Source organism: Strix uralensis, unplaced genomic scaffold, assembly GCF_047716275.1.
Source record: "Strix uralensis isolate ZFMK-TIS-50842 unplaced genomic scaffold, bStrUra1 scaffold_131, whole genome shotgun sequence".
In the NCBI taxonomy this organism is placed as follows: domain Eukaryota; kingdom Metazoa; phylum Chordata; class Aves; order Strigiformes; family Strigidae; genus Strix; species Strix uralensis.
The window spans coordinates 1-12,773 of NW_027436770.1; the positions used below are offsets into that span (position 1 = coordinate 1).

General features: G+C 60.6%; 3 protein-coding genes across 3 annotated transcripts; 2 read left to right on the forward strand and 1 right to left on the reverse strand.

The window, feature by feature from the left end:
• The first annotated feature begins 31 nt into the window (after positions 1–31).
• Positions 32–592, forward strand: LOC141938532 (protein YIF1B-A-like). Its single transcript, XM_074857394.1, has 2 exons — positions 32–181; positions 280–592. The coding sequence occupies exons 1-2, from the start codon at positions 89–91 to the stop codon at positions 433–435; spliced, it is 249 nt and encodes an 82-aa protein (XP_074713495.1). The 5' UTR covers positions 32–88; the 3' UTR covers positions 436–592.
• Positions 593–2,939: 2,347 nt separating this feature from the next.
• On the reverse strand, positions 2,940–8,851 carry LOC141938540 (uncharacterized). Its single transcript, XM_074857408.1, has 6 exons — positions 8,719–8,851; positions 5,015–5,186; positions 3,697–3,748; positions 3,393–3,563; positions 3,264–3,308; positions 2,940–3,181 (listed from the first exon to the last, which is right to left on the reverse strand). The coding sequence occupies exons 1-6, from the start codon at positions 8,810–8,812 to the stop codon at positions 2,954–2,956; spliced, it is 762 nt and encodes a 253-aa protein (XP_074713509.1). The 5' UTR covers positions 8,813–8,851; the 3' UTR covers positions 2,940–2,953.
• A 1,262-nt stretch (positions 8,852–10,113) lies between these two features.
• LOC141938524 (protein phosphatase 1 regulatory subunit 14A-like) lies at positions 10,114–11,656 on the forward strand. The gene is made up of 4 exons (XM_074857381.1): positions 10,114–10,347; positions 10,891–10,971; positions 11,078–11,110; positions 11,436–11,656. Exons 1-4 carry the CDS (start codon positions 10,141–10,143, stop codon positions 11,553–11,555), a joined length of 441 nt encoding a protein of 146 aa, XP_074713482.1. The 5' UTR covers positions 10,114–10,140; the 3' UTR covers positions 11,556–11,656.
• The last annotated feature ends 1,117 nt before the right edge of the window (positions 11,657–12,773 follow it).

Sequence of the window (12,773 nt, forward strand, 5' to 3'; positions counted from 1 at the left end):
AATACGTGGGGTGAGACTTTTTTTTGGGGGTGGGGGCTGGCAGTTTTGTATTTTTTTTCCCAATAACACCCCCCTCGGCCGCGCCAGGATGATCTTCGGCCTCATCTCTGGGCTCCTCTTCGGCCGCCCCGGCTACTACGTGGTGCTGAGCTGGTGCTGCCTCAGCATCTTCGTTTTCATGGTAACAAATTAAATTGGGGGGGGGGTGTGGGTGTGTGCGTGCAGGGTTGGGGATTTTTATTTTTGGGGGGGTTTATCCCTTTTTTTTTGGTGCCTCAGATCAGGAGCCTGCGGCTGAAGCTGCTGTCGGAGGCGGCGGCCGAGGGGGTGCTGGTGCGAGGGGCCAAGAACCAGCTGCGGATGTACTTGACCGTGGCCATCGCCGCCGCCCAGCCCCTCTTCATGTACTGGCTCACCTACCACCTCCTCAGGTGAGGGGGGGCCCCCCGAACCCCCCCAAACCCATTTTGCCCCCCCAAACCCCACTTTACCCCCCTTGAACTCCGCTTTACCCCCCAAACCCCACTTCACCCTGTTTTACCCCCCTTAACCCCATTTTACCCCCACTTCCCCCCCCCTTGAACCCCCTTTTACCCCCCCCGGGCCCCCCCCAAACCCCGCTTCACCCCCCTTGAACCCCACTTCACCCCCGACCCCCCCAAACCCCACTTCACCCCATTTTACCCCCCAAACCCCACCTCACCCCCCCTTAACCCCCATTTTACCCCCCCTGACCCCCCCTTGAACCCCATTTCCCCCCCCCGACCCCCCCTTTGCCCTCGGCCGCTTCAATAAACGCAGCCCGGGGAGCACAATCCAGACCCTGTTTGTTTTTTTTTTTGGGGGGGGGGGTTACCCCACTTTTGAGGGGGTTCCCCCACGGCGGGGGGTGTTTGGATATCACATCCCCCCCCCCCAATATCGTGTCCCCCCCCAATATCATAAACGTTGCTTTTAGAGGCGCAGGAACAAGCAGTTGTGAGGTGCCCCCCCCCCCCAAAACCATCAGGTTTTGGGGTCTCCTCTTTCCAGCCCCCCCCCCCCCCCAACTTTGGGGAGCTGCTGGGTCACGTATCCCCCCCCCCCCCCCGGGATTTTGGGGTGGGGGGGGGCACCCTTGTGGTTTTATGTGTCCCCCCCCACCCCCCCATGACACCAGGGTGTGACACCGGACTTTGCTCCTGTGACTTTGCTCTTTATTAGCAGGAAGGGGGGGGGGGGCAGGTGCCACCCCGGGGGGGGGGGGGGGGGGTCAGGGGGGTGTTGTCACCCCCCTGTCACCCCCTTCCCCCCCCCCCCCTCAGGGGCTTTTCTTCTCCTTTTTCTTCTCTTTGGGTTTCTTGTGCGTTTTATCCTTTTTCTTGCGCTCGGCGCCGGGGCCGTGGTGCTGGGGGGGGGGGTCACAGGGCTGTGTGACCCCCCCCGCGGGGTGCAGGGGACAGGCCAGGGGGTGGTTTTGGGGTGCAGGGGACATTTTGGGGGGGGGGGGGGGGGGGCTCTGGTCTTACCTTCCCCTCATTGTCAGAGCTGGAGCTGGAGGAGTCGGAGTGGCCGTCCTGGGGGGGGGTCGGGGGGGGGGGGTTAAAGGGGGGACCTGGGGGTGCCCCCCCACCCAGCCAGGGGGTCCCAGGGGGGTTGGGGGGTGCTGGGGGGGGTGCAGGGTATGGGGGGGGGGGTCCCAGAGTTGGGGGGGGGGGGGTCAAAGTGGGGGTGTCCTAGTGCCACAGGGTGGGGGGGGGGGGGGTCCTGGTGCTATTGGGCTGCCAGGGGGGAAGGTCCCCAAGATATGGGGGGGGGGAGTTGGGGGGGTCCCAGGGCTATGGGGGTGGCAGTTTGGGGGGGGTCCCACAGCCCCTCACCTTGTGCTTCTTGCCCGGCTCCTTGGGGTGCTGCGTGTCCATGGCGGGGGGGGGGGGGGGGAGCTGCCAGCGGCTGCGGCCCCACCCAGGGCCCCCCCCCGGCTTTTGTGGGTGCTGAGGGTGGGGCAGGGGGGGACCTTGCCCTGGGGCGGTGCCTCCCAGGGAGGGGTGGGGCCAAATATTTGGGGTGGGGCAAGTTCAGGACACACACCCCCCCCCCCAGACACCCCAATTTTCCCCCAGAGGTTGGGGGGGGAATAGGGGGACCCCCAAGCGCCCCCCCCCCCACCCAAGGTGGGGCCACGAGGTTTGTCTTGGCTGAGTCAGCAGATTGAGGGGGGGGGGGGGCACATAAGGGGGGTGCAAGTGCCCCCCCCACAAAGCCCTGGACACCCCATTTTTGTGTGTCCCCCCCCCCCAAAGGGCCTCATCCAGGCTTGGGGGGGTCCCAGCCCCCTCAGAGCATCCCCCCCCCCCCCCCCCACTATATTTCAGCCCTTCAGGGGGTTTTGGGGTACCCCCCCCCCCCCAAGAATGCTGAGGCCCCCCCGGAGGGTGGTTCACCCTTTCCCTTTATTCAGGAAAAAAACAAAAAAAAGTCCCTTTAATGTATAAAAACACCCCAAAAATTAAGAATTAAATCTGGTTGATTCGATTCAACACAACAATCACAAACACCCCCCCCCCCAAAAAAAAACAAGGGGATGGGGGTCCCCTGAAATCACTGGGACCCCCCCCCCCCAAAAAAAAAAATTACTGCGATCCCCCCCGCCCCAAAATCACTGGGATCTCCCCCAAAATCACTGGGGGAGGGTCCCAGCCCCACCCTGCCCCAAAATCACTGGGATCTCCCCCAAAATCACTGGGGGAGGGTCCCCAGCCCCCCCCCTTGGGCCCAGCTGGCCACCGTTGGGAAAAGGGGAGCCCCCCCCCAAATTAAAAAGGGGGGGGTGGTGCTTTTTGGGGGTGCCCCCCCCCCCCCAATGATTCCCCCCATCCTTGTTTTTCTACAAAAAGATTTAAAAAACGCCACACCCGAGAGAGGAAAAAATACCCCGGAAAAAATAACGATAAAGAAGGAGCGAGGTGCGAAGTCATTTTGGGGGGGGGGTCTCCCCCGCCCTCCAGGGGGGGGTCCCCAAAGAGGGGGGCCCCCCCCTCAGAGGGTGTAGGTGTTGCCCATGAGATGTTCTTTGTCGTCGCCGGGGCCCGCGCCCGCCGCCAGCAGCTCCGGTTTCCCCCGGCACGTCTTGAGGGTGACGTTGGTGACGTACCCCAATAAAACGGCCGCCAGGACGGCCAGGAGGACCCCAAGGCCAACGCTGCGGAGAAATGGGGGGGACACACCCAAAATTAAATAACCAAAAAGGGGTGAATTCTCCCCAAAACGCAGCGGGCGCTTACCTTTGGCGGAGAAGAAATCGCCGCGGAAATCGGCGCCGGTTGCGTCTGCGGGGAGAGAAATTGGGGTGAGATCGGGGGGGGGGACACACACAAAGAGGGGGGACATGGGGGTGTCCCCAAGCCCCTCACCTGGCTCGGGGCCGCAGCGTTTGAGGCAATCCGCTTCGTTTTGGTAATTATTTTTATTTCCGCGGCAGCCGCCGTAGATGAACTGTCGGCAGGAGCGGTTGGCCGGGCTGTAGAACCAGCGCAGGAAGGAGGCGCGACACGGGCCGGTGACGCGCGGCACGGCGCAGTGCTCTGGGGGGGGGGGGTGTGGGGGGCAAGGGGGGGGGGGGTTTAGGGGTGCAGAAAGCCCCCCCGAATCCCCCCGGTGCCCCCCGAGAGGGAGGCGGGGGGGGTGGGAAGGGACGCGGCGGCGCTGAGGTTTTACCGGCGTAGGCGGCGGGCGGCGTCCTCGGCGCGGTGCTGGGGGGTCTTGGGAGCTGCGGGGGGGGGGGAAAAGGAAGGAAAATGACCCAAAATGAGGCGGTTTGAGGGTTGGTTGGGGGGGTTGAACAGCGAAATGATAAAAAAAAAGGTAAATAAAGCAAAAAAAACGGCGGGGTTTGGCGTCAAAACGCGAAAAAAAGCGCCGCACCAAATCGGGTTATTTTTTTGGGGTTTTGACGTGAAAACAATTAAAAAAAGCCCAAATAACCCAAAATTACAACAAAAGTATAAAAGAAAAAACCCGAATTGGGTTATTTTGGGGTGTTGCACAGTGAAATGATAAAAAAAACCCCAAAGAAACCAAAAAAAATGGGGGGTTTGGCACCAAAACAAATAATAAACGAAATTGGGTTATTTTGGGGTGTTTGACACGAAAACAATTAAAAAAAAGCCCAAATAACCCAAAATTACAACAAAACTATAAAAGAAAAACCCCAAATTGGGTTATTTTGGGGTGTTGAACGCGAAATGATAAAAAAAAACCCAAAGAAAGCAAAAAAATGGGGGGTTTGGCACCAAAACAATAAATAAACCAAATTGGGTCATTTTGGGGTGTTTGACACGAAAACAATTAAAAAATGCCCAAATAACCCCAAATTACCTGGTGAGGTGAGTGATGTGACACCAAAACAATGGAAGAAAAACCCAACTTACACCCCAAATTGGGTTATTTTATTGTTTTGGTGTTCAAGACCCCAAAATAACCCAATTTGGTGACTTATTTTGGGTTTTTTAACCCCAACCCGACCCCGTCGATGGGTTATTTTGGGGTGTTGACCCCAACCCAACCCCGTCGATGGGTTATTTTGGGGTGTTGACCCCAACCCAACCCCATCGATGGGTTATTTTGGGGTGTTGACCCCAACCCAACCTCATCGATGAGTTATTTTGGGGTGTTGACCCCAACCCAACCTCATCGATGAGTTATTTTGGGGTGTTGACCCCAACCCAACCTCATCGATGAGTTATTTTGGGGTGTTGACCCCAACCCAACCCCCATCGATGAGTTATTTTGGGCTGTTGACCCCAACCCAACCCTCATCGATGAGTTATTTTGGGGTGTTGACCCCAACCCAACCCCATCGATGGGTTATTTTGGGGTGTTGACCCCAACCCAACCTCATCGATGAGTTATTTTGGGGTGTTTGACCCCAACCCGACCCCATCGATGGGTTATTTTGGGGTGTTGACCCCAACCCGACCCCATCGATGGGTTATTATTTTGGGGTGCTGCCCCCGCCCCCCCGGCGTGGCCGTACCCGCTGCCGGGCCGCAGCTCTCCCGACACTCCCTCTCCGTCGGGAAGTTGTTGCCGTTCCCGTCGCAGCCCGCCGAAGATGAAGCTCTGGCAGGAGCCGGCCGTGAGGTTGAACCACCAGCGCGGCACCGCGGCGCGGCAGCGTCCCACCGCCCGCGGCAGCGAGCAGAGCTCTGCGGGGGAGGGGAGCGCCAGCGTCACCCCCCGCCACCCAAACCCCCCCGGGCCCCTCCTTGGGACGGGCTTTACCGGGGGGAACCCATCTACCGGGATGAGGGCTCTACCCAACGCCGAAGACTCAACCCTCAACCCAACGCCGAAGACGCGGGCTCTACCCAACGCCGAAGACGCGGGGCTCTACCCAACGCCGAAGACTCAACCCTCAACCCAACGCCGAAGACTCAACCCTCAACCCAACGCCGAAGACTCAACCCCTCAACCCAACGCCGAAGACTCAACCCTCAACCCAACGCCGAAGACTCAACCCTCAACCCAACGCCGAAGACTCAACCCTCAACCCAACGCCGAAGACTCAAACCCTCAACCCAACGCCGAAGACTCAACCCTCAACCCAACGCCGAAGACTCAACCCTCAACCCAACGCCGAAGACGCGGGCTCTACCCAGCGCCGAAGACTCAACCCAATGCCGAAGACTCAACCCAACGCCGAAGACTCACTCTCTACCCAACGTGGAGGGCTCCTACCCAACAAGAATAAACCCAATAACAAGGAATAAACTGACCGGAATAAACTGAATAGGAAGGAATAAACCAAATAAGAATAAACTGAAGGAGAAAAAAAAAAATAAGAAAAAACAAACTGATAAACTGACAATAAACCGAAGAAGAAAAATTAAACCAATGGTGGTAATCCAACAGGAATAAACCGGCGAAGAAAAATTAAACCGAGTAAGAAAAAATTAAACCGAGTAAGAAAAAATTAAACCAAAAAAAATTAAACCGACAAGAATAAACCAAAGAAGAAAAATTAAACCCAAGACGAAAAATTAAACCGACAAGAATAAACCAAATGAGAAAAAATTAAACCGAGTAAGAAAAATTAAACCGACAAGAATAAACCCAAGACGAAAAAAATTAAACCCAAGACGAAAAAAATTAAACCCAAGACGAAAAAAAATTAAACCCAAGACGAAAAAAATTAAACCCAAGACGAAAAATTAAACCCAAGACGAAAAATTAAACCCAAGATGAAAAAAATTAAACCCCAAGACGAAAAATTAAACCCAAGACGAAAAAAATTAAACCCAAGATGAAAAAAATTAAACCCAAGACGAAAAATTAAACCCAAGACGAAAAAAATTAAACCCAAGACGAAAAATTAAACCCAAGACGAAAAATTAAACCCAAGACGAAAAATTAAACCCAAGACGAAAAAAATTAAACCCAAGATGAAAAAAATTAAACCCAAGACAAAAAAAATTAAACCCAAGATGAAAAATTAAACCCAAACCGACAAGAATAAACCAAATGAGAAAAATTAAACTGAGTAAGAAAAATTAAACCGACCAGAATAAACCAAATGAGAAAAAAAAAAATAAAAATAAACTGATGATAATAAACCGAATAAAAAAAATTAAACCAAATAAGAAAAAAACCAAATAAGAAAAAATTGCCCAGAATAAACCAAATAACAAACAGAACGAGAATAATAAACCAAACAGCCAGAAACTTCCCGTTGGAGGCAAAACCCGGCCTAAACCCCCCAATCCGGGCTTTACCCACCCCCCCCGTCGTGGAGCCGCCCCCCGGGAGACCTCGGCACGTGGACTTGCCGGGCTGGTGGCCACGGGGCCCCCGAACCCCCCAACTGGCCACAAGCCCCAGCCCAGCCCCGGTTTTGGGTCAGGAAGGGGGAAAATCGCGGCGGGACGCGACTCGGCCGCTCGGATTTGTTCCTCGTTACGGCGCCGAGGGAAAAGTGAAAGTTGTTTCCTGTTTACGGAGGTTGGAGGGAACCGACCGGCCAAGTCGCTCCCTCGGGGGTTCCGGCCGCTCGCCGGGCTCCCGCGGATTTTGGCCGGATTTTTGGGCCCCATTTGTTGCCTGATTTTTTGCCCATTTGTTGCCCATTTTTTGCCCGATATTTTGCCCATTTTTTGCCCTATTTGTTTCCCTTTTTTTTGCCCATTTTTTTCCCCTTTTTTTGCCCATTTTTTGCCCAATTTTTGCCCATTCTTTGCCTGATTTTTTGCCCATTTTTTTGCCCCATTTTTTGCCCATTTTTTGCCCGATATTTTTCCCTTTTTTTTGCCCCATTTTTTTGCCCATTTTTTGCCCGATATTTTTCCCTTTTTTTTGCCCATTCTTTGCCTGATTTTTTGCCCATTTTTTGCCCATTTTTTGCCCGATTTTTTGCCCGACCTTTGCCCGGGGAGCGGGGCAGATCCTGCGATGGGGGGGGGGGGGGGGGGGGCTGCATCTGTCCTTCCCAGAGCCTGGGGGGCTCATCAAATCACCCCAACACCCAACGCTGGGCTGGATTTTCTCGCAGCGAGGAGGAAATTTGGAGCAGAGGGAGGGATGGCTTTGGGGGGGGGGGCGAACCCCTTTTTGACACCCCAACCCCCCCCCCCTTCACCAGAGCCACGGGGGCGGCTCCCCCCGGCCCCCTCCCCGCGTAGGGAATGAGCAATGCGCTGGTTTGGGTTTAAAAATGACCAAAAAGAGGAAGAGAGGCTCTTCCTGGCCACACACCACCCCCACCCCCCCGCCCGAGGATTTAGAGACACCCCCCCCCCCCCCGGGATCCAGAGTCACCCCCCAAGCCCACAACCCCACTCAGACTCCCCCCAGCCCCCCCAAAAGGCCCCAACCCTTATAGAGGCTCCCAGAGCCACCCCCCCCCCCTCCCCAAAGCCACAGCCCCCTCCCCAGGAGGCTTCAGAGACCCCCCCCCAAAGATCAGGACCCCCTCAGGACCCTTGTAGAGGCCCCCAGAGCCCCCCCAAAGTCACAGCCCCACTCCAGGAGCCCTCAGAGGGTTTCAGAGCCCCTTCCTCCATGCTGTGACCCCCCCCAAACCCCTCCCTGGGACCCCCCTAAACCCACAGGCCTCCCCCCAGGAGCCTTCAGAGGGTTTCAGAGCCCCCCACTCAAGGCGGGGACCCCCCCTCAAACCCTCCCAGGGACCCCCCCCGAAGGTCAGGGCCCCCCCCAAAGCCAAGGCCGCCCCCTAAGAGCCTTCAGAGCCCCCCACTCAAGGCGGGGACCCCCCTCAAACCCTCCCAGGGACCCCCCCGAAGGTCAGGGCCCCCCCAAAGCCACAGCCCGCCCCCCAAGAGCCTTCAGAGCCCCCCACTCAAGGCGGGGACCCCCCTCAAACCCTCCCAGGGACCCCCCCCGAAGGTCAGGGCCCCCCCAAAGCCAAGGCCGCCCCCTAAGAGCCTTCAGAGCCCCCCACTCAAGGCGGGGACCCCCCCCGAAGGTCAGGGCCCCCCCAAAGCCACAGGCCGCCCCCCAGGAGCCTTCAGAGGGTTTCAGAGCCCCCCCCTCAAGGCGAGGACCCCCCTCAAACCCTCCCAGCGACCCCTCCGAAGGTCAGGACCCCCCCAGGCCCCTCAAAGACCGCGACCCCCCAGAGCCCCCCCTCACGATCCCACCCCCCAAGGCCCTCAGGAGGCCGCGGCCCGCCCCCACGAGGCCCCCGGAGGCCGCCGCCCCCCGGGGCCTGGAGGCGGCCGTTACCGAGCAGGGGGAGCCCGTTGGGGCCGGGCCGGGCCTCGATGGCGGCGGCCGCGGGCAGGAGGAGCAGGAGCGGGAGGAGCCGCCCAGGCGCCATGGCCGCCGCCGCCGCTGTGACGTCACCCAGGTGCGCCCCTCCCGCCAACGTCACTCAGGTGCGCCCCCGCCCCGCCGCCAAGCCCCGCCCCTCCCGCCAACGTCACTCAGGTACGCCCCGCCCCGCCAACAAGCCCCGCCCCTCCCGCCAACGTCACTCAGGTACGCCCCGCCAACAAGCCCCGCCCCTCCCGCCAACGTCACTCAGGTACGCCCCGCCCCTCCCGCCAAGCCTCGCCCCAATGAGGCTCCGCCCACCATAAGCTCCGCCTCTCATAAGCCCCCGCCCCCCGTCCTCGAGCTCCTCCTCCCGTCCCCGCGAGCAGGTTCCGCCCTCCCGGGCGCTGCCGCCAGGCCCCGCCCCTTCATTTGCATGTGGCGCGGGAAAAAGCGGCCCTGAGGGAGCCGGCGCTATAGGGTGTGGGGGGCTGGGGGGGCTATGGGGGGCTATAGGGGAGCTGTGGGGGCTATGGGGGCTATAGGGGGGCTATGGGGGGCTATAGGGGGCTATAGGGGAGCTGTGGGGGCTATGGGGGGTTATAGGGGGCTACGGGGGGCTAGAGGGGGCTAGAGGGGGCTGTAGGGAGCTGTAGGGGAGCTGTGGGTGCTATAGGGGGCTATAGGGTTAGAGGAACTGTGGCGCTATAGGGGCTGTAGTGGTCTATGAGTTTAGGGGAACTGGGGGTGCTGTAGGGCGCTATAGGGGCTATAGGGTTAGAGGAGCTGTGGGTGCTCCGGGGCTCTATAGGGTCTACAGGGTTCACAGGGGCTATAAGGGCTATCGGGGCTATAGGGGCTATAGGGTCTACAGGGTTCACAGGGGGCTCTAGGGAGCTATAAGGGCCATCAGAGCTATAGGGGCTATAGGGTTAGAGGGGCTGTGGGTGCTCCGGGGCTCTATAGGGTCTATAGGGTTCACAGGGGGTTATAGGGGGCTATAAGGGCTATACGTGCCATAGGGTCTATAGGGTCTATAGGGGCTATAGGGGGCTATAGGGGGCTATAAGGGCTATAAGTGCCATAGGGTCTGTAGGGTCTATAGGGGGCTATACGTGCCATAGGGTCTATAGGGTCTATAGGGTCTATAGGGGGCTATAAGTGCCATAGGGTCTATAGGGGCTATAGGGTCCGTAGGGTCAGAGGGGCTGTGGGCTCTACAGGTCTCTGTTGGGGGGGGGGGAGCCCCTCGCGATACCGCCCCCCCGTCCTCCCCCGCCACAGCCCCTCCCCTGGCCCCTCCCCTCCCGCCCCCTATAGCCGGCGGCTGCCCCCCCCCGCCCCCCTTCCCCTTCCTCCTCCTCCTCCTCCTCCTCCTCCTCCCCACGAGCGATGGCGGCGAACCGCGTGGGGCGGCGGCAGGGGCGGGGGGGGGTGGGGGGGACCCCGGGCCGCTCCCCCCAACCCCCCGCCCGCAGCCCCGGGCTGCAGCGGCGCCCGGCGCGGGTCACGGTCAAGTACAACCGGCGGGAGCTGCAGCGGCGCCTGGACACGGAGCAGTGGATCGACGGGCGGCTCGAGGAGCTCTACCGGGGGCGGGTAGGGGCGGTCACGCGTGGGGGGGGGGTGTCCCCCCCCCCTCCCTCACCCCCGTGGCGTGGGGAGGGACCCCGCGGGAAAGGCGGAGGGGGGGGGGGGAGGATGAGGGTGACGATGTGCCGTTATCCCGCTGGCTTCGGCACGGGGGGGGGGGGGGGACACGCGTGGGGGGGGTGGGAGATACGTGAGGGGGGCTGGGGACACGCGGGGGGGGGGCGTTGGGGACACGGGGGGCAGTTTAAGCGGGGGGTTGGGGACACGGGGGGCAGTTTAAGGGGGGGTTTGGGGACACTTTGGGGGGGTTGGGGACACGCGGGACACGTGGGGGGGTTGGGGACACGCGGGACACTTTGGGGGGGGTTGGGGACACACTGCGGGGGGGGGGAAGCTCGGGGACACCCCGGAGAGGTGCGGGGGGGGGGTGTTGGGGATGCTCAGCGTGCGCGGAGGGTTTGGGGACACCCCCCCCCAAAACACGCGTGGGGGGGGGACACGCCTTGGGGACACGCAGGGGGGTGTGTGTGTGTCCCCCCCCCGTGGCAGGAGGGGGAGATGCCGGACGAGGTGAACATCGACGACCTCTTGGAGCTGGAGACGGACGAGGAGCGAGTCCAGAAGCTGCAGGTGGGTTTTATTTTGGGGGGGACACACACACACCCCCCCCACGCGAGTTTTGAGTGGGGGGGACACGCGTGACACCCCCCACTCACCCCCTCCCCCATCCATCCAGGGCCTCCTGAAGTCGTGCGTCGCCGACACTGAGGTACGCACCCACTGGGGGGGGGGTGTCCCCACGGGGTTGGGGGGGGGGGGGGAGCACGCGTGGGGGGGGGACACGAGTGGGACAGACACACACACTCCCCCCCCCCCCCACCCCGCCCGCAGCTCCGGCTGCTCCAACCGGACTTTAAAAGGCAAAAATATTTGGCTCCGGCTTCCTCTGGGGGGGGGCCTTTTCCTCCCCGCTTATCTCCAGCAGCAGCTTGGGGGGGGCCTTAAATTTTTTTGGGGGGGTCCCTAATTACCCTAATTACTTAATTAGCGCCCCCTCCTTTTTTTTTTTTTTTAATATCCCCCCCCCCAAGCAGGATTTCATACGGGAGCTCCTCGTCCAACTCAAGGGGCTGCCGAAGCAACAAGTCCTACAGCGACCCAGCCCGGAGGACCCCCCCCCCCCCTCCTTGACCCCCCCCCCACCCCACTCGTGACCGCGAGGGGGGGGTCACCCACTCCCAGCACCCATAAAGGGGTGCCCCCCCCCCCATCACAGTATTTAAACCCACCCACCGTGTAAATCCTTTGACACACTCCCCCCCCGCCCCCCCCCCCCCCCCAATAAAACCTCGCTGCGCCGCATGAGTGGGGGTGGCGCGTGGTGGGGACCCCCCCCCCCAAAAAAAAAAAATTGAGGCCCCCCCCTCCTTAAAAAAACAGCCCCTTCCCCCCCCCCCCCCCCCCCGCATCGCCACCTCCCTCCATATTTAGGCATGAGCCGAGATCGCTCCTGCCCCGGGGGGGGGACACACACGACACCCCCCCCCAATGTGGGGGACCCCCCCCTTGTGTCACTGCGGTGATGAGCTGGCCCGTTCTCAGCCCCCCCCACCCCAATCAGGATCCAGATGTTTGGAACATCTGGCCAGGAAGTGCCTCCCCCCCCTCCCCCCCCGCTCTGTCCCCAGGGGGGGGCCCTGCAGGGATCCTGCCCCCCCAAAATCACTTATTCTGTGGACAAAATTGGGGGGGGGGGAACTGGGAGTACTGGGAGGGGGGGGGGGCTGGGGGTATGGGGGGGTTTGGGGGGGCACTTGTACCCCAAAAGATGCCCTGGGGGGGGCAGCCCATGGAGGAGGGACTGTGCACCCGCAGCATCCTGCCCTGGGGGGGGGGGGGGGTATGTTGGGGTGCTGCCCCCCCCCCTCCCTGCCCAGCCAGGGCACCCCAAAAATACCCCCACCCACCTCGACACCCCCCCCCCCCCAGCCTGCACCCCCGTCTCCTCAGGAGGGTTTTGGGGCGCCCTGAGGGATGGGGGGGGGCTTGGGGGGGGGGTACGATACCCTACAACCCCCCCCCCCCCCAACCTGCACCCCACTGCGGGGGGGACCCCGGAAACGCCACAGGCACCCCTGGGAACCCCAAGATATGCAGGTGTGCCCCCAAATGCAGCCCCGGGAACCCAACCCCCCCCCCATCTGCACCCCCAAATCCCCACCTGCACCCCAAAACCCCACACTCACCCCCAAGACCCCCATCTGCACCCCAAAACCCCCCAGACACACCCCAAAACCCCCCACCCGCACCCCCAAACCCCCCAGACACACCTCAAAACCCCCCAACGCACCCCAAAACCCCCCAGACACACCTCAAACCCCCCAGACACACCCCAAACCCCCCCAGACACACCCTAACCCCCCCTGACACAC

Coding starts and splice junctions, on each gene's coding strand:
- LOC141938532 (XM_074857394.1), top strand. CDS start 89: ATGATCTTCGGCCTCATCTCTGGGCTCCTCTTCGGCCGCCCCGGCTAC. Junction 182..279: donor TCAGCATCTTCGTTTTCATG/GTAACAAATTAA, acceptor TTGGTGCCTCAG/ATCAGGAGCCTGCGGCTGAA.
- LOC141938540 (XM_074857408.1), bottom strand. CDS start 8,812: ATGGCGCCTGGGCGGCTCCTCCCGCTCCTGCTCCTCCTGCCCGCGGCC. Junction 3,749..5,014: donor GAGCTGCGGCCCGGCAGCGG/GTACGGCCACGC, acceptor CCCCCCCCGCAG/CTCCCAAGACCCCCCAGCAC. Junction 3,564..3,696: donor GCCGCCCGCCGCCTACGCCG/GTAAAACCTCAG, acceptor CCCCCCCCCCAG/AGCACTGCGCCGTGCCGCGC.
- LOC141938524 (XM_074857381.1), top strand. CDS start 10,141: ATGGCGGCGAACCGCGTGGGGCGGCGGCAGGGGCGGGGGGGGGTGGGG. Junction 10,348..10,890: donor AGGAGCTCTACCGGGGGCGG/GTAGGGGCGGTC, acceptor CCCCCGTGGCAG/GAGGGGGAGATGCCGGACGA. Junction 10,972..11,077: donor AGCGAGTCCAGAAGCTGCAG/GTGGGTTTTATT, acceptor CCATCCATCCAG/GGCCTCCTGAAGTCGTGCGT.